The 19,734-nt window shown below is 55.8% G+C and overlaps 1 protein-coding gene across 4 annotated transcripts in view; it reads right to left on the reverse strand.

The window, feature by feature from the left end:
* The window catches only part of SEZ6 (seizure related 6 homolog), a 45,778-nt gene that overhangs the window by 12,768 nt on the left and 13,276 nt on the right, over positions 1-19,734 (reverse strand). For all 4 annotated transcript variants that reach the window (XM_040455384.1, XM_040455383.1, XM_040455382.1 and 1 more), the window contains exons 2-4: positions 11,086-11,733; positions 10,487-10,620; positions 244-439 (exon numbers count right to left, since the gene is read on the reverse strand). In XM_040455384.1, coding sequence (XP_040311318.1) covers positions 244-439; positions 10,487-10,620; positions 11,086-11,733 — 978 coding nt within the window. The remainder of the gene's footprint in view (positions 1-243; positions 440-10,486; positions 10,621-11,085; positions 11,734-19,734) is intronic.

Here is a 19,734-nt window from a genome sequence, read left to right on the forward strand (position 1 = left end):
TGTGTCGGGCCCCCTTCACAACCAGTTCCTTACAGGGTAGTAGGTGGAAGAAGGAAGGTTCTGGAGGTGTCTAATGTGTCTCTGTACAACTAAACAATCACCTTTAGTCGTACAGAGCTTCGCTGGGCATCTGTGCCTGTCCCCCGTCTCCCCTCCACCCCCTATACACACTATAATAGCACCAGAGATCCCGAGGAGGGCACCCACTCTGGGCTGGTTCCTCCCTCCGCTGCCCAGGCCTACCTTGGTAGTGGAAATGGAAGGTGCCAGGTCCAGCAGGTGGTGGGAGGCTCTGGAACCTCAGTGCTGCTTGGTGGGTGGGGCTACGGATGACCTGGCCCCTCAGCAAGAAAGACTGGTTGGCCAGGGGCAGCGGGTCAGGCCCCCCCAGGCCCTCCACAGTCACCACCTCCCCCTCTCGGAGGCTGATGTTCTGGACCTGTGGTGGGATAGACACAGCAAAGCAGAGCAGTCAGGCTTCTTCCTGCTGACTGAGCCCTGCTGCCCACAGGCTCCCAGAGGCCCCAGGCATGGCCAATCCTCAGGGCCGCTTGGCTACTTGAGCCCTCAGGCCCTGAACTAGGCTCTTGAGTGCAGGAGAAGCTCATTTCACTTCCCAGTAACCCCGTGAGCCTGGATCTGAAGTTCATATCCCAAGGTCACATAAATATTATTAGCAGAACTGGAACTTGTAAGCATGCCTTTCTGTCTCCAAAGCTTTTCTTTTTCTTTTCCTTTCCTTTTTTTTTAATAATTTTTTTAATGTTTATTTATTTGTGTGTGAGAGAGACAGAGTGTGAGCGGGGGAGGGGCAGAGAGAGAGAGGGAGACAGAGAATCCGAAGCAGGCTCCAGGCTCTGAGCCGTCAGCACAGAGCCCGACGCGGGGCTCGAACTCACAAACCGTGAGATCATGACCTGAGCCGAAGTCAGATGCTTAACCGACTGAGCCACCCAGGCACCCCTCTTTTCTTTTTTTTAATTTGAGAGAGAGAGAACATGTGTGAGTGGGGGAGAGGGGCAGAGAGAGAGAGAGAGAGAGAGAGAGAGAGAAAGAGAGAGAATCCCAAGCAAGTTCCATGCTCAGTGCAGAGCCTGATGTGGGGCTCCATCCCACGATCCTGGGATCATGACCTGAGTTGAAATCAAGAGTCAGAAGCTTAACAGACTGTGCCACCCAGGCGCCCCATCTCCAAAGGTTTTCAATGACACCAGGACACCTGCTGCTTCCTATCCCTTCACTTCTCTGGGCTCAGTTTTCCCTTCTGTAAAGTGGGGTGGAGTAGGTATGTTGAGCTAGATAGGTGTCCAAGGGCCCGGCCAGCCATGTGAGGTCTTAAGCATCAGATCCATGTGCCCACCTTCCCCTGGACACCCCCTGCTGGACCCCATATCCAGCCTGCCCCACACTGAGCCACCCCACACCCAGCCAGCAGCTTCTCTCACCGTCCATGTGCATGCCCAAGTTAGAAACTGGCATCTGGCCTCCTCCCTTATACTCTGCCTCCGATCAGTCATTCAATCCTGTCTGTTGGACCCCAATTTTCTTATTACTCTTCATCCCCCTGCCACTTCCCAGCTCCTCACAACTATTACTCACTGGGATCACTGCGGCCGCCTCTCTGCCTGCAGGGCTTCACCCACTCCTCCCTCTGCATCAATACTTTCTGAACTGCAGCCAGCTAATAGCTCCAACCTGTGGCCCGTCGTAGTGCTTCCTTGCTGAAATCCTCTGGTGGTGCTCCGTGGAGCCCGGCAAACCCCCACTATCTAGTCCTGATGCCTTGCCGTGGCCCTCAGGGCCCTGCCCAACTTGGCCTGTGCAGCCAGGCCTTACGCTGTGCGCCTGCGCTTCTCGGCCATCAGTGTCTCTTCTCTGGGCCTCTCTCTCTTTTTAAAAAATGTTTATTTATTTTGTTAGAGGGGGTCGGGGAGGGACCCCGAGCAGGCTCTGCGTTATCCGTGGAACCCGATGCAGGGCTCGAACTCACGAATTGCGAGGTCGAGAGTCGGACGCCCAACCGACTGAGTCACCCAGGTGCTCCTCTGGGCCTCTTTTTCCAGTCTTCCCTCTGATTGTCCCAGGCCTCTCTGCCACCACCCCGATCCTCAGGCCCTCAATCCCTGGATCATCCTTCTGGGCTCCATGCCTTCATTCAGTCAAACAAGGATTGGACAGCAATAGACCGCCCAGAGGGGAAGTGGCAGTGTGGCCTGGTACAAGGAGCCCAGAGATCTGTTCCTTCCCATATGTCCCAGTTGGCCCTTTCTCTTTATCCCTTAGCTCTGATCACCTCCTGCACATTTTTTCTCACCTGGAGAATGGCCTTGCCCCCTCCCATCCCCAGCTCATCTCTGGGTCCTGGCTGGCTCAGATCAGATTATGTCTCTCTCCTACCCTGTTTGCGACCTCAGACTGCCCAGAGGACAAGGTCCAAACTTCCCAGCTCACAGTTGGCCCCGGTGGCTTTGCCAGCCTCGCTTACCGGCACTGCGAGCAGAGGCTACACCTCCCCCCTCCCCTCTGGACATTTGTATACGCAGGACCTTGCGCAGGGAATGCCCTCTCTTCTTGCCCTCCTGCTGAAGCTGGTCATTCTTTCAGATCTCGGGACCACCACCCTCTGCCTCCCAATCCAGGCCAGTCCGTTCCTTTGCCTCAGGGCCTCCCCACCTCTCTGTACCTCTCCATTAGAGCCCAGGGTGGCGTTCGGGATCACATTGCCCTCTTCAACGGCCAGTTGCAATAAATCTGTGTGGAGAGAGTGACTGTGTGGACAAGGGGAGGTACATTCCTCGCCAGATCCCTGTGAGCTGAGAAGCACAGAGGATGATGGATGCCAAGCCCAGCCGGATCCAAGGAGACAGTCACGCTCTGGGCCCCTCAGACTGTGAGTGCTGAGGACAGATGTGCCCCGGGGACTCCTCTGTCTGGGAGAAAAGACCTAGTGGGTCTTTGGGGCCAAAAAGAAGGCTCAAGGCGAGGTGCTGGGCCAGCAGTGTTGCCTCTCCGCGGGGCGCTCTCTTACAGGGCACGTTCGGGTGGAGGCTGCCTGACCATCTGCCGGGGACATTCCTCAGGGAATTGCTGCTGCAGGCAGAGGCTGGATGAGGTCCCTTCAAACTTGGAGATTCTGTGATTCTAGAGTTGGGCAAACAAGACTCACACACGTGGAATCTGTAATTATCGAGAGACGCCAGGCAGCATATAATTCTGACTTAAGTGGCACTGAATGCATGCAGCAGGAATCCTCTAGGGGGGAACGGAGGGATTGCAGGCTCAGGGAGAGCGTGGAGCAGGTGGGTCTGAGAGGTTCTGGGGAGGAGGAGAAAGGGAGGACATCGCTGCAGGGAAATGAACGTAGCCTTTTTCCTAGTTCCCGTAAACGTCCCTTGACCTACAGCTTCCAGCTCCTGACCCCGCTGTTTTGCCACCAGCGGAGGCAGCCCCACAATAACAATGACCGTTTATGGAGCACCTACAATGTGTCCAGCCTCGTTCTGTTTATAGATAGGATTTCGTTCTCACCACACTTCCATAAGGTAGGTGGTAAGATCCCCCGTAAGTAAACATAGGCTCAGAGAGGCTAAGGAACTCAGCAAAAGGTCACAAAAAGTGTTAAGTAGCAGAATCTTGCTTTGCTGGAGGCAAAGGCAATTCCTTCCCTCCCCACCTCATGGCGGTGTTACCTGCAGAAAGCCATCCAGACATCCAGATGTCCATACATCTGTATTCCCAGACCCCAGGCCCACCGGGTTTAGTGTGGGGTGGGTCTTGGCCAGATCTGGCTTTTTCCAAGATGTTGAGATTTATGTTCTCAAGAGCCATCCTTCGACCCCACCCCCGAAGCCCCGGGTAAAACTGGGAAAACTGGGAACCGAGGGCCCTGGTCCCCTCTGATCAAGAGAAGGCATAGCCCCCTCCAGCCAGCCTGGCTTTCAGCCCAGCTTGGCAGTGAGGGTTGCCATGAGATCACAGAAGGGAGTGGGCCTGCGTTGCCCAGGGCTCACATCCAGAAGGCACCCTGTTCTCCGCGAGAGGCTGTCTGGGCAGCCCCGGTCCCTTGGGTTCCCAGCACCCACTTGCAGGCCTGCTGCAGTGGCTGCAATGTAATTTGTCACTTGTTTGAAGGCCAGGCCTGACAGGGGCCAGACAGGGCTGAGTGTTGGACAAGGAGGGTGATGAAGTCTTGATGCAATTTGCAGGCATCTGAAGAGCTTGGGAGACAGATTGAAATGTCAGCTCTGCTCACAAGGGCTGTCTTCCCACACCCCTAGCCGGTGACAAGAGTGGGAGCTGGGGGCCAGGCAGGGGGAAAATAGAGCTGAGGGAGGCGAGGACAGTTCCCCCAGGACCCTGTCTAGCACTGCCCGGCTTCCAGCAGACCATGGGGTCAGCTCAAGGGAGGAAATATAGCCACTTTGAGGAGGCTGACTCTTTCCTGAATGGGAGGTGGGGAGGATTTAGGTTGTGCTCTGCCAACCCCAGACCATCAGCCTTGACTGGCCTGTCTGTCCCCATGGAAGCCGCCAGTCGGGTCTCCAGAACATGCCCTGATGGTACGATTCATAGATGGGATGGTGCCACCATCCCCCAAGTAAAACCCTGCACAGGCAGGTGAGCTCAAGGATGACTCTGGTGTGTGAGCCCCACCCCTGGCACCTGAGCCTTCAGCCCCCAGAAGTTGGCCACAGGCCCTGCTCCACTAAACCCTCCTGGTCACCAACACCCATGCATATACTCTGACATAGACCCAAGTTGATGCACACAGCCTCCTCGAACACTCGGCCTGGCACACGTGTGTCCTCACACCCACGTGCTCCCCCACACCCACGTGCTCCCCCACACCCACGTGCTCCCCCACACCCACATGCTCCCCTACACCCATGTGCTCCCTCACACTCTCGTGCTCCACCCATCCCTGTGCCTCTCCACTCCAAACAATATTATGATAATCACAATTTTTCCCATGAGACCCTTTACCGTTTTCAAAGCTTTTTCACATCCATTATCCTCTCAGATCTCACAAAATCTCAACAAGGGAGGCAGAGCAGATTGCGTTTACCTCCACTCTATAGATAAGGGAATCTTGTAATCAGAGATGTTGAGACTTCCTCTTTGGGTCACCCAGTAAATCCAAAGCAAAGCCAGGACTCCAGGCCAGGACCTCCGATTCCTGGTCCAGTGCTTTGTCTTCATGCACAGCGCCCCAGGCCCTGCTCCCAAACTGGAGGAATTCGAGGCGGGTGTCTTACAGGAGCAGGCAGGGCTGAGTTGAGAAAAGGGATTGGGTAGAGCCCCCCACCAACAGTCCCCAGCTGCACTCCCTTTTTAGATTCACCACACCTGCCCAATCGCCTGGGCCGGGGGAAGAACAGGTGCTCTTAAGTCCTGGAATCAAACCCTGGCTCCATCACCGACCACTTGAAAGGTCCTTGGGCGGGTCACGTGACCTTTTTGAACCCCAGTTTCGTGTGTGAAATGGGATGGCTGTACCAACCTGATAGGGCTGTAAGGATTAAGTTAGATCCTACCTGTAAGGGGCTTAGCACAGAACAAACACAGCTTAGCAGTCCTCTTCCCCTTTCCTGGGGAGATCTGGGCCCTACCTTGGTAAGACCATGGCTCTTGCCATGGTGACAGCTGTCACCAAAAGACCCTTAGCCTCAGGTCTGCCAGGCTCTGCCTAGGAGGCACTGGACCTGGGAGCCACCCTCTCTCTGGCTCAGGTTCTACAGCTGCGAGGAAGCAGGAAGCAGGGTCAAGAGCTGGAGGGGCTACTGTCCAGTCTGGCTTATGAGGGAAATTCCTGAACCCAAACAAGGAGACGTGCTCAGAGGGACTGGCTGGGAGGGCCCTTCTGCATCATTTGGTTCATCTCCTTTTACAGAGAGGGAAACCAGTCCAGAAAAGGCCAGGGGCTCTGCTCAGGTACCAAGAGATGGGCTGCAGAGGCAGGACTGGTCCCTCATGACAGCCTCTGTGCTCTTGTCGGAACTGATGCCTGTTCGCAAGCTCTTATGAGCTTGAGTCTGCCTTGGGGATGGGGAGAATGGCCTAAATCCGTGGGGCTAGACCTGCCTGTGCCCCTGAAACCCCCCTCAGATTAGCCTTCCAGGAGCCAGAAAAGAGGAGGTTGCCCAGAAACCTCCTGGGCCAGAGGTTGACTGGCTACCCTACTGGTGTCCACATCAGGCCTGGTCCCAGTGTTCCGGCTATCATACTGGCAGCTGACCTGGCACGGGAGAGCTGTGTTCCAGTGCAGCCACCTGGGGCACGAGGGTAGGGACTATGAGCAGCTGTGCCCAGGCTCCAGATGGTACAGAGAACAGCCAAGCCAAGATGGAGGCTGGCAGTGGGAAGGCTCTTGGAATGCCAAGTGCGATGAGAGGCACACGCCAGGCCCAGAAAGGCCTGGAGCCCTCGGGGGAGACCGGCTGCCCGGAGAAGGGATGGGACCCACATGGGCCATCCTGAAGGGGCTTCTCTGGATCTCACAAGAAAGAACCTAGCCCAGTGCCTGACCCCAGCTGACACAGGAAAACCTCCTCTGATTACGGAGGGCCTGGCCTGTCTCCTTTCTGTGGGTGGCTCAGACGTCCAGCCTCACCAATACCTGCAGCACCCCGAAGGGAGGGAGGCAGGGTGATGAGGGGCTGTGGTCCAAGACATGAAGAGCTCGGGCGTTAGGGATTCTGGAACCCGTGAGGCTGTTCCTCATGCAAAGGGTCTTGTCTGGGGCCCCGGACTTTAGCCAGGGTTGTGGTCACATGGCAGGGGCTCAGCATGGTGTCAGGGATGTGACTTGTGGGTCCTTAACATGCTCTTCTCCTCTCATGGTTTCTCTCATCCCTCCTGCCTGGATTCCATCCCTTCTACCTACCCTGAGCCATCCCTGTGAATTCATGGAGGGGCAGGCAGGGACTTACCCACAATGGAGAGAAGCCACAAGCCTTTCCCCAGTCTCAAGGAGCCACAGGCACCCTCTAGGCCTTCCGGCTGCCTCACCCGTTTCATCCCCTACTGCCCTGGGCAGAAGAGCCCTGATTTCAGGCCTAGCGCCTGGCAGGAATGCAACCCAGAAGCCCCTAAGCTCACCTTCTGTTCCTGTGCAATAAAGTCACCTGTCCCAAACTGCCTGGCAACCTTCAAACGGCCAGTCTGACATCCCCGCTGCTTCTCAGCCCAGGCTTGTCTGCTGACCTCTCATCTGTCAGGCCCCAGAGCAGGTCTCATTGCCTCCAGAAATCCTTCTCCGGCCCTCCAGGCCAGTGAAGCGTGCCCCATCCTGGCATTCCCACAGTCCCCTGCGCTTCCCACTCCATCCCGACGGCGCCGAGCACTCTGTTTAGGACTTCTGTCTCCCCCAGGAACTGTGTCTAACACCAGCACAGGGTCTGGCACACGGTAATTGCTCAGTTTACATTTGGAGAACGGATTCATTCGCCAAACCACGTTAGTTACTGATTGACTGAGTGACTTGGGCAATTCCCTGTCCTTGCTAGCCTCAGTGTTGCCCACTCTCCATGGGTACTGGTCTGCAGTATCCGTAATTCTTCAGGTTCCAAAGCCACCTGCGTGGTGTGGCAAGGAGGCCCAGACAGGGGTAGAGGTTGCCAGAACTCGCCCTGGAAGGAGATGGACCTTAACTCTCGCTTCAGCCCTGGCTGATTCTGCCCCTTCCTTCCTGGCCCTTCCTGCCGTGGCCTCAGACTCTAAGTCAGACCACCGGGGCCTACAGGGTCCCCAAGGACTCTGCCCCATGGTGGTGAGGTAGAGGTGGTGAGGCAGCCAGTACCTGCCTGCCACATTTCCACACAGCGATCCAGGGCTGTGGCAGGGCTTCATCTCAAGGTTGCCTGGTAACAGCTTTTGCATTCTGATGAAAAAAAAAAAAAATGTGGCGGCACCAGACAACAGACACAGGGCTTATATGGCGGCAGGGTGGGCGTCTAGGGTGGGGCTCGTGCCCGGGGCCGTGGCGTGGCCGGGGGGCAGGCAAAGCCGGCGTCTTGCTCCATTGTGGAGAGTACCAGGACTGGGCCTAGCCTGGCCCAGCGGGCTTCAGTGGGGACGGTAGGCTCGGGGGGCAAGCGCAGCCAGCTCGGGCCTGCAGGAGGGCACCCAGCCTGGCATCTGCCCCTTCCCATCCCCTTTCCCACACCTGCAGCTGGCGCCTTCCACCCGGTGAGCCACAGCCGGTGCCACCTCTCATTAGGTGATGATTTTACATTAATTACCTTAATTAAGCGGCACTGAGTGCTAATGGCTCAGGGGGGTGGTGGTGGCTTCTCCTAATTACCCTCCCAGTCAGCCCAGAGCGAGGGGCACACGGCTTGGCAGAGCAGGAGCAAACGGTTACAGAAAGGAGGGGAGGGACCCACCCGTGGTGGGAGAGGGGCCCCTCCCCCCGCCACTCCGGCCCTGGCTCGGAGACCTGGACCTGACATCTCCAGGACAGGTGTAGCCGGCCCAGATCCAGAGGCTTTGGGATGTGTGGGGAGCAGGCCAGGAGCTGGGAGCAAGCAGCACCGCCCTGTTTCCTGGACTCCTCTGCCCCCTTCTCTGTGCTCCTCAGTCACCTGCCTGGTTCCCTCAGCTAGGCTGAATGCCTCTCTCCACCTCCATTCTGTCTCCAGACTCAGGCCAATGTCACCACATTCCTTCCTTCCTCCATCCATCTGTCCAGTCAGTCAGTCCATGGTGACCCCATGGCGGGCCCTATACTCCAAGGTACCCCTCCAGGAGCTCACGGTCTAGCTGGGGAGCTGGCCAGCTATAAACAGGCCCACAGGACAAGGCGTTGGGAGAGAATTCACAGAGAAAGTGACACCAAGGGTGAGTCCTGGGAGGGGACAGTAGGATGACTCTTCTGGGCAGAGGGACGAGCACATCCAGTCGGGGCTTGTGAGGAAAGCGGGCTTGGCCCACCCAGTTAGCTGCATGTTGCTTAGTGCAAAGGGGCAGTGGACAATGAGGGAGGAAGTGGCTAGACATGGGTCAGAGGGACTGGCCATGATTCAGAGGCCCCTGGGGAGGTGTGGTGGGGGAGGATTGATTTCATATGGGCAACACTACTGCAGTGGAGGGCGCTGGCTGGCTCAGCTGGAAAAGCATGTGACTCTTGATCTCAGGGTCGTGAGTTCAAGCCCCACATTGGGCATAAGAGCTTACTAAAATTAAAATAAAATAAAATAAAATAAAACAAAATAAAATAATAAAGTAAAATAAAGATGACTACAGGGGCACCTAAGTGGCTCAATTTGTTAAGCATCCAACACTTGCTTTCAACTCAGGTCATGATCTCATGGTCTGTGAGATCAAGCCCCTCATCGGGCTCTGTGCAGACAGCATGGAGCCTGTTTGGGATTCTCTCTCTCCCTCTCTCTTTAACCCCTCCCCCCACCACGCATGTACAGGTGCCCTCTCTCTCTCAAAATAAATAAACATTAAAAAAAATGACTGCAGTGGAGGTGGAGGACAGTGGGGGCAAGCATGAGTGGGGTGACCAGTGAGGCAGCCACTGCATCATCTGGGGGAAGGATGATGGAGGCTGGACCGTGTGGTGGTTTTGGGGACGGAGGGGAGAAGCAGGCAGATCTGAGTTTTGGGGAATGTTATGATAGAATGTGCGCAGGGGTAGACAGGACCCAGAGACGAGGGAGAAAGAAGGGCCAGGCTGACCTCACCGTGCAGTTCCAGGTGCCATCCACCTTGCACAGTGGTGGCCCTGTTCCATGTTTCTGATGGGTTAGGGTCCATGTCTAAGGTCAGGAGTGGTGCGGTATCAGGTTTGGGGGAGCAAAAGGGAAGAGTTGGGTTTGAGGTGCATGGGGGTGGAAGAGCCTATGGGATATCCTTGAGGACCTTCGGGCTCAGGTTTGAGGATTAAAAGAGTCTTCATCCAAGGGAGGGATGAGATGGCCCAGAAAGGGCAGGTGGCAGGAAGCTGGGACTGTGGGTCTGACTCGCCCGCCAGCTGACGGTGCACCACGTCTGTCTCCCTCACCTCTGCACCCCAGGAGTCAGCACAGGACCTGGCCAGAGGAGCTGCTCAGGGAGTATTTGCTGAAGGCATGAGTGAGTGAATAAGTGAGTCATTGACGCTGCATGGCTCTCTCGAGCCCAACCACACAGCCCTGAGCTCTTGCTACTCAGTCACATAAATTCAGAGACTCACCCAATCCCCTGCCCCTCCAAGGGTAGAGCCCCTCCTCAAGCTCTCCTGAGCTCCTGGGGAAGAGCATGGGCTTGCCTGCCCCTCCTGCAGCCCCTTTCAACCTAAGGCGTTACTAGTTGGGCACAGTAGCTCTTTAGTCCCTGGTGCATAGGGCAGAAACTGGCCAAGTTTTGGGTCCAGCCCTGGCTCTAGGCCCCCCTCCAACTGATGCCCCTGAGCATCCCCACCTCCCGCGATAGCCAGCACCTTTCTGGAAAGATAATACACCAGCCCCAGATTTGTCTCCGCCAGATCCAGGCTGCTTACCTTGATTTCTACGCCGTAGCCAGGGTAGACGGAGATGTAGTAGAAACAGTCCAGGCCGACATCAATAGGTGAGCTGGGGGCCATGGGGGAGTCCAAAGAGCCCTCTGGGCCTGAGAAATTCCAGCTACAAGGGCCTGGGAGGCAGGAGGAAACAAAAGGCTAAGCCCAGCTCTGGTGAAGTTGGTTCAACCAAGGCTGATCAGTGTGTGTGTGTGTGTGTGTGTGTGTGTGTGTGTGGTGAAGCCCGCCTCTTGGGACGTCTATTCCCCTGTTGAAAGAAGGGACCACCTTTTCTTGAGCACCTACTATATGTAATCTTAGCTCAGTTCTCACAAAGGCTCACTGAGGTCCGTCTTCTTCCCACTATTTAACAGAGGAGGCTCAGAGAGGTTCAGCAAAATTCCTAGGGTCTGTTGTAGTCACTTCCAATCAGGGTTTGAACCCAGGTCTATCTGGTTCCCATCCACATGCCTCCTACGTGCTGGCCCTTGGTGCCAAAGGGCAAGGCAGGGTGGCACAGTGACAGCGACAGAGGAACGCGGGGGCCCCGCATTTCCCCGATCCCCATTTCTAGATCTGCAAGCCAGCGAGCAGCTGACCTGGTGGCTGGACGGTGGTGATGGTGGTGGTGATGATGGTGGCGGTGGTCTCCTCATCGTCCCCTGAAGCTGTAGAGGTGGCGATAGTTCCCTCCATCCCAAGTCCCGTGGTCTGGGGCCCAACCTCTGGAGCCCATGGCCTGCCCATGTCTCCAGGACCCTCCTGGGTTGGAGTCCATGCTCTGCTAGGGGGTGTAGTACTGGGCCTTTCCCCTGGGCCTGGGGTGGGCACTGGAGGCAGGGGAGCTGTGATACGAAGCACAGGAGCCTCTGACTCCAGGCTCCAGGGTCTTTCTCTGGACTGGGGCTGAGTGGGTGCCGCGGCCATGGCCGGAGTGGGGCTGGTGAAGACAGGGCGGCTGTCCTGGTTGGCCAGGCGGGGAAGGGGACTCGGGGTGAATGGTGTAGGTGGGTCCGGCTGGAAGGGCAGCGCCGGCCTCAGCCCTGCCTCGCCCCCCTCTAGCCCTTCTTGTAGGAATTCCTCGAGCAGCGGGTGGTGGTTGAGCAGTTTCAGGGTAGGGGCTGTTGTGACGAAGTGGACGCCTCGCTCCGGCTGCTCAGGCGTGGGGGCCACTGTCAGTTCCCCATCCATCTCCTCGATGCCTGGGGCCTGCCCTTCCCCCGTGGTTGGGGCCTCTGAGGAGAGTCCTGAAACAATAACGAAGCATCAGAGGTGCCCCCCTGCCCCACCGTGAACAGCGTCACCCCCAGTCCACACAGCAGGAGATCCATCTCTCTGTTGACGGAGAGACTTGGGGAGTGTGCTCAATGTCCAGAACCAGGAGCTACAGAGTTTGAGAGCTGGAAATGAGGGGACATCACATATCTCACGTGACAGCCTTGAGATATGTGATGTCCCCTCGTTTCCCCTCTGACACCAGAGGTGGACGCGGTTACTCTATCTGTCCACTATTTTCTGCCGATCTCAGATTCGGTCTCAGACTCCTTCTCAACACAAGATGCCCGGCAACCAGCCTTGATAACTCAGACCGACAGGACAAATACGTATTTGCCATTCTTAATTGGGGCCTTCATTTTGTAGGTGAGGAAACAGGCCAAAGAAAGGAAGTGGGGGCGTCTGGGTTGAGCATCTGACTTTGGCTCAGGTCATGATCTCACGGTTCGTGAGTTCGAGCCCCGCGTCGGGCTCCATGCTGACAGCTCGGAGCCTGGAGCCTGCTTCGGATTCTGTGTCTCCCTGTCTCTCTGCCCGCCCCCTCCCGCTCATTCTGTGTGTGTGTGTGTGTGTGTGTGTGTGTGTGTGTGTGTGTGTCTTAAAAATAATACACATTAAAAAAGAAAACAAAAAAAGAAAGGAAGTGGCTTGCTCCGGGTCACACACCAAAAACCCTTCTCAAGAGTCCGATCCCCCCACCACAGTGACTTTTCCACCTGAGATTATAGGGCTGCCAAGTTCATTTTCCGTTCTCAGTGAAGCTGCTAGTCATTAGTTTCAGGAAATGCTTCATATATTTGGGGTTTTGTTTTAGATTCCCTCACGGGTACATAGCATCTTTGTTAGGGTCCCATTTGGTCTTATTTCTCTCGCTTCTCAAAAAATCGTTTCTTTCGTCTTTTTTTTTTTTCTTTTGATCCTTTTAGAACAGTGATGTGAACAGAGTAGGAAGAGCCAAGAGCTAGAGTAAAGCATATGTGGCTTCAAACCCCAAATCCATCCTGCTTTGAGGCTGTTGACCTTGGGCAAATAACCTAAACTCTCTGCAACTTAGTCTACTCATCTGTAAAATGGGGTTTACTTGGGGGATTAAGTGAGATCATACTACTTCTTTTCCTCATTTGATATGTGTCTCTAAATTCCCATGATCTTTCTTATGATACTAGCCGGGACTATCTAGGGCAGGGTCTAAAGCAGGGATAGAATGCTTAGCCCCAGTCCATGGCAGACATCGTTAGCCAGTTTGGAGTATTCCTTGCTGAGCCGCATGGGACTTCAGAATCCTTCTCGACACAGTTATCCAGGCAGCCACTACTAATCAATTCGAAAGGCTGCGGAAGAGGCAACTCATTTGCTGTCGCTGGTTTGAGGTACAGGTTGCTCTGCTATCGATTATTTTGACTTTTTGAACCACAGAGCTGGACAGATGATGCATATTCTGCTTGTGGGCCACTAAGCTCTCCAGATCCTTAACTGCCGGGATAAGGTCAATGGATGCTGGCTCCAGATTCAGCTCATATAGAATTCTGCCAGTTCCGAGAAGGCCAGGAGGATATTCTGGTTCTCACAGCTCTCAAAATGGCTGCATGAGCACTTGAAAGGAAACACAGCCAGAGCGAGTTAACAGTTTGCGAGGAGAAGGTTGGTTCCTCTGAATGTCTGATGGTGGGGTTGTCATTCCACAGGCTCACACCCACCCCACGGATTGGCAGGCGTGAGGAAGTGGCAGATGGCCTACATTCTGTTCAGGAGCCCATAGCAGCTCTGATGTGTCAGACAAATGGGAGGAGGGAGGAGACGGGGTGGGAGAGGTAGGGGCAGGTCAGAGGGCTCTCCATGGTTCTAGGTCAGAGGGGCCTTGGTGCCCCGAGACCCTGAGAAAACAGGACCAACCCTTATCTCCTGAGATGCCCACTAAAGCAGCTCATCTGTGCTTTGGCATTCCGTGCCAGACATTGACGACACAATGCCCAACCTCGATGCCCAGCCAGGCCCATACCCCCCAGAGCAGATGGTCAGCCAGTGCCCCGTGTCTTTCATTTGAGTCACTAACGGAGGGGCCAGGCAGTGCTTGTGACATGCCAGGACAGGGCTACTCTCTTTGCCCACCTCCCAGATGCCACACAGTCTTTGCCAGGTGAGCCGAGACTGATCTTAACATGGCACAAGGAACGGGACCCTCTCTCATCACGTAGACTGAAGACCAGTGTCCCCTTCCGGGATTGCCCGATAAGACATGTGGCCTGTGGCTCCCAGGGCAGGTACCTGTGGGATTCTTGACTGGGGGAGGGAGGACAAGGAGATCCTCTAACTCAGGAAGGGACCATAGCGGGCCCAGCTCCTCCCGCTGGCTGCCAGGTGGGTACCAGGCAATGGAGCGGAGCTAATGGGCACCTCCCGTCACTGTCGATTGCACTGATTGTGTTATCTGGGGGGACTGAGCACTTGGTTAAATGGGATCGAGATAGCATATCAAACGAGCAAATTGATTCTGTAATCAGCTGCCACTTGGTCCCTGAGGGTGCTACCCACTGTCAGAGAGGGTAAGATAACATTTCTGGGAGACAAGCCATTTCTGGGGAGAGGGCATCTCCCGATATCCTGGTTGACTCTGATGGAAGCCCAAGGCCCCGTGACCTGTCCTTCCTGCCGCCAGGTTCCTGGGGTTTTCTGCCTGGGCTGAGTTCAAAGGTGCAGAGACTGACAGAGGGAGAGAATGTGAGGCAGGGGATGGTGAAAGGGGGTGTCAGGACCCCAGATGCTCAGTCTCATCAGGTGCCTACTGTCTTCCAGTCACTGAGTCAGGCTGTTCCCGGATCTTGTATTATTTAATTGATACTACAACTCCGTGAGAGGGGAATTATAAAGAAGCTGAAGCCTAGAGGGGAGGGATGAGGACCTGCCCAGTGGCACAGTGGTGGAGCTGGGATCAAACTATGCTGATCTGGCTTCAAAGCCTTAGTCTTCCCGTGATACTAGCCTGCCTCACAGGAGAGCCGAGCTATCCAGTGGAGAAGCCTCTAGTCCGGCGAGGAAACTAAGGCTTGGAGAGATAATGGACTTGTCCAAGGTCTGGTGCAGTTTGCAAGTAGTTAGGGCCAGAATTTCTGGCATCCGGAGCCTGGTCTGGACCCTCAGGAAGCCTTCTGCCTGGAACTCAGGGAGCACCCACCCGGTGCCCCAAGCGCCTCTGAATCTGGGGCCCAAACCAGAAACAATAACACGGTTTCTCTGGGCGCAGCCAGAGTCCCACATACCTGGGTTCAAGGGTCAGCTCTGCCACGTGGGCCCCCTTCCCAGGAGCCCAGGCAAGTTGCCTCTCAGGGTTTTTGTGTCCTCAGGTGTAAAACGGGCCCTTGGGAGGGGTTTTATGAGACTTGGTGCTCTAAAGTGTAGTTTCTCAAGGGAGGCACTGAGGGAGAGGCCACACCGAAGAGGCTGGGCAGCCCCCACCCACCCCTGCCAGGGCAACATTGAGGCAGGCCTGGGGTGGGGAGGAGATGGCCCTGGACGTGGGCTCTCCTCTCTGAGGGAACATGTTCCCTGTTGTGTGGCGGTGTGTGTGACCCCGAGCACGTCAGCATCGTCATCTGTTAAATGAGGATATTCCAGCATGCAAAGGGCAGCTACCTCTAGGCCTGCATGTCGTTGGTGGACAGGTCCCCCATGATCCCCACCTGTGTGCTCCCCACCGCTGCCCCAACACAGGGATGCCCTCCCGGGGCTGCCCCTCTCTCCTCTCCTCCAGTAGGGAGGGAGGGCCTGGGGCCACTTCTTCCAAGAGGGCTGGGTCCGGGAAAGACCCGTCCCCTCCGCGCATCCCCCCTCCCCCGCGCAGACAAGGCCGGAGCTTCCCGGCAGCCCCCCCCCCGCCATAGTGTGGCCCCGCCGTCGCCTGGGCCCTCCCCCCGCATTAGCTCTTAAGCTATGCAAATAGACATCGGAGGGAGCCCTGTTTAAAGTATTTAGACGAAATGAAAAAAGGCTTTCATCGGCACTAATGAGCCATTCAGGATGCCTCCCCGGTGGATTCTCTCCCGCTCCCGCCTCCCGGCCGGCGCAGCCCCCCCGGTGGCCCCTCTTGGGAATGGAGGCCTCCCTCCCACCCCCGCTGGAGGCCCAGACTGGGCAGCCTAGGAAAGGGCGCCGGTCCTGCCCCCTCCTCCCCGGGGGCCCAGCTTGGGGAGGTTACAGACAAGAGCCCGGGGCTCAATGCTGCCCCCGCCCCCGCAGGCCTGGATTGGAAGGAGGGGTGGGTTGTCTAGCCTCTGGGGGAAGCCATGAAGACTGGGGACTTTTTTTCATAGCATCCAACTAGATAGGTGTTATTGTCCCTGTCTTATAGATGGGGAAACTGAGGCTCACGGAGGTCCAGGAGGCTGCCAAGGGTTCACAGTGCTGGAGGGCTGTGGAGCTGGAATCGGTCTGTGTGGAGGCAGTGGTGAAGGATTGGGGTCATTATGCAGTGGCCCCACCTGGGGGACCTGCTGCTCGGGGCAACAGCCTTCAGATGCTGCTTCAGGGACAGCTGGGCTGCCCTATTTGGTGCTAGTGTTTCTGTAAATCTTTCTGCACGAGACAGCCAGAAAACCTCAGGTTCCAGTCCCAAATCTGTGCCTCACTAGCTGTGTGACCTGGGCAGGGGGCTGCCCATTAGGGTCTCTGTTTCTCCATCTGTGGAGTGGGGACATCTGGGTTTGGTGAGGGCCACCTAGAGACAGGCCTATGCTCACATCTGCCAGCCCCGCCTCAGCCTCTGCAAGGGCAGAAGGGGCCCCCCGTCACTCTGATAGTTTCTGCAGAGGTACCAGGCATTCCCCCTCAGGGCCACAGCTGCTGGCCTCCCAAGGACAAGGCCAAGGCCAGCACAGGGAGGGGTACCCAGAGTTCTAAGATGAGGTCAGCCTTGATCCCTAGGTTGTGGTAGCACCAGCTCTCAGCTGGTGTTGGGGGGAGCATGACAGCAGGTGGGTATAGGGGGAGCCTGGGGATACAGCGGGCAGGGAGCCCACCCCTCTGGGTTCTGGAGGTTAAGCTGGCCCAGCATAAGAATGAGAATTTAATGGGATACATTTATTATCCCATAAAAGTTAATGAGTTTATTCTGGAGGTTCCCTGGCCCCTTTCAAGTTTTAATAGGGGATTAGTAAGGGCCTGGCCCCTGTAGACCCTCATTATCCCAGAGCCCAAGGGAGGGGAGAGGGGTCCTGGGAGTGAGAGTGCCTGCCCTCCCCCCCCCACCCCCCCAGCCAGAGCCTGGTCTCCATAGTGGTAGGACCACTGAGCCCAGAAATGAGCCCCCTGAAATGAGAGGTCCCAGCTAGAGTCTAGCTGGCCCCTGAGGCCCCTGAGGCCTGGGGTCCAATTCTAGAGCTTCTGATTCCATGTGTTACTGTAGCAATTACAGCACAGTATCCCCGCATCTGAGGTAGGTTTGCTGCTATTTGACTACTTACATTAACAGGAAAGGCAATATAAGCCCCATATGACAAATGGGGAAACTGAGGCCCAGAACTAGGGTGTGCCTTCTCCAAGGTCACCCAGGAGATGCGGCAGAGCCTGAATGGACACATTCTGTCTCCTGTGGTCTGGAGCCAGGCAGCTGGGGCAGGTAACGCTATTACTCCGTGCTCCCTGTGTGCCCACTATGCAATCAGCACCTTCATGTGTCGGTCTCATCCTCCCCTTACTCTAAGGACGTTTGGGTCATTATCCCGGAGAGAAAGACATCCAGATCCAGAATGGTTGAGTAACTTGTTCAAGGGCACACAGCTAATGAGTGGCAAGCCTGGGACTAGAACCCAGAACTGGACAGCTCCATAGCTCAGCTCCGTCCACTGTTTTCTTTGGCCCTTGGCTGAAGCAACTGGGGCCTCCTTGACCATCTCCCCAACAGCCTGGCCCCACTGTCCTAGGGCAGTCGTACCTGGAGTCCTGCAGCTCAGGGTATGGGGAAGGAACTGTCCTGCAGGGGCAGTGGTTGAAGTGGGCACAGAAATACACTCAAAGGGACCATCTCTGCCAGAACAGGTGCCTTCCCCGTTCTGCCCCATTTGCTCACTATGCCTTTGTCTCTTCAAACCCTCCCCATTCTACTAGGCCCAGCTCCTATCCTTCTTCCAGGGAGCCATTTCTGCTGGCCCAGTGGATGACAATGGCTCTCTCCTCTGACCTCCTGCAGGCGCTCCCTGTACTACTTGTGTCTGTGGGCAAGAATCCAGCACGAGGCATCTCTCTTCCCATATCTCTGCCCACAAATGCTGACCCCTGGTGCTTGGCACAGTGCAGGGTGGGCTCAAGGACTCTGCCTGTTTGCACACTTGGAAGCCTCCCTTCTCCCCAAAGCACCTGGCCCTTGTCCAGCAGGGGTGGGCAGGGGAGGGCAGAGGCGGGCCAGGGTGGGTCCTACAGGGAGAAGATGGGCAGCCAGCCCTTGGCAGTTCCCCAGCACAGCCCCAACTGGCAATTGATAAAGAGTGTCTGCCGGCACAGGCCAGTGGGTCCCCCAGTCCCAGACTATCTCCTCTTTTTCTCTGCTACTGACTCCCCTTCCCCCATCACACCTTCTTACTGCCCTCTCTTGGTCAACCCCTGGCAGTCCAGGAAAATCTGGACTACAAATATGAATGGGAGCACCTCCTCCTGGCCAGGTTCCAGGCAAGGAAGTCGCTGGGTCCGAGAATCTGAGCCCATGTAGCCTTGGTGAACATCTCATCCCTCCCTCATTTTTGCAGGAGGAAACTGAGTCCAGAGGGCTTTCTCAGGTCACACAGGAAACGGGGGATAGGGCTGGTACTCAGGATGTTGGGGCTGGGAGAGCACCTTGCCCAACTGCTCTGCAGAGTAAACTCTCCGGGGACGCCTGGTGGCTCAGTTGGTTAAGTGCCTGATTCTTGATTTCGGCTCAGGTCATGATCTCATGGTCATGGGACTGAGCCCTGCGTTGGGCTCTGTGCTGAACGTGGGGCCTGCTTGGGATTCTCTCTCTCTCTATCCCTCTCTCTCTCTTCCCCTCCTTCTGTCCCTCTCCCCTGCTTGCTCTTTCTCCCTCTCTTAAAAAAAATAAAAGAGTAAACTCTCCAAAACTTCTGGGGCTGTCTACTGTCTGTGGGCATACCTCCAGGGACAGAGAGTTCACTACTTCCTGAGCTAGCAGGGGCAAATTTGTCTCCCTCTGTCCTGGGTTGGGGTGGTAGACAGCCCTGGGCTTTGGCATCTCAGGGTTGGGATCTTCTTGACAGATGGAGAGAACATGGGTGGGGGTAGGTAATGGCCAACAGCCAGGAGGCTGGCCACCTGGTCCTGGTGCAGCCCCTGACAGGCTGGGTTCTCCTGCACAAATCACTTCTTGAACACAAGCCTCCATTTCCCCACCAGCAAGACGGGAAAAGTATCTGAGGGCCCTGCCAGCTCTCACCTACCAGGATCCAGTGAGCTAAAAAAGACTTTGCGTATATAAATAGGAAACGCTACTGTTGACTGAGAACTTGCCACATGCCCGGCGCCATTCTAAATGCTTTACCAGAATCAACTCCTTCAATTCCCACGAACACTCCATAAGACACGGACTTTTAGTATTCCATTTGATAGATGGAGAAACTGGGACCCAGGGAGCACAGTTCCCCCAAGATTACTAATTTGAGTGTAACAGATTCAAACCCAGTGGTTGTCCAGCCCTGGAACAGTGCTATCTAATGGAACTTTTTGTGATGAGGGCAACATTTTGCATCTGTGTGTCCAGTATGGTAGCCGGTAGCCACATGTGGCTATGGAGCACTTGAAATGTGGCTTAGGAGACTGAGAAACTGAATTTTAAGTTTTATGTCATGTTAACGAATTTACATGTAAATAGCCAACCTGGGGTTAGTCCTACCATGATGGAAAGTGTAGCTCATACCTGACCTTATCTCCTGCAGGATTCACCGCCTTTCAGAAGGGAAGAGCCTGGAGCAGGGGTCCTGCAGAAGTGTTAA

The sequence above is a fragment of the Herpailurus yagouaroundi genome, unplaced genomic scaffold, assembly GCF_014898765.1.
Source record: "Herpailurus yagouaroundi ecotype Mexico unplaced genomic scaffold, PumYag 215, whole genome shotgun sequence".
In the NCBI taxonomy this organism is placed as follows: Eukaryota; Metazoa; Chordata; class Mammalia; order Carnivora; family Felidae; genus Herpailurus; species Herpailurus yagouaroundi.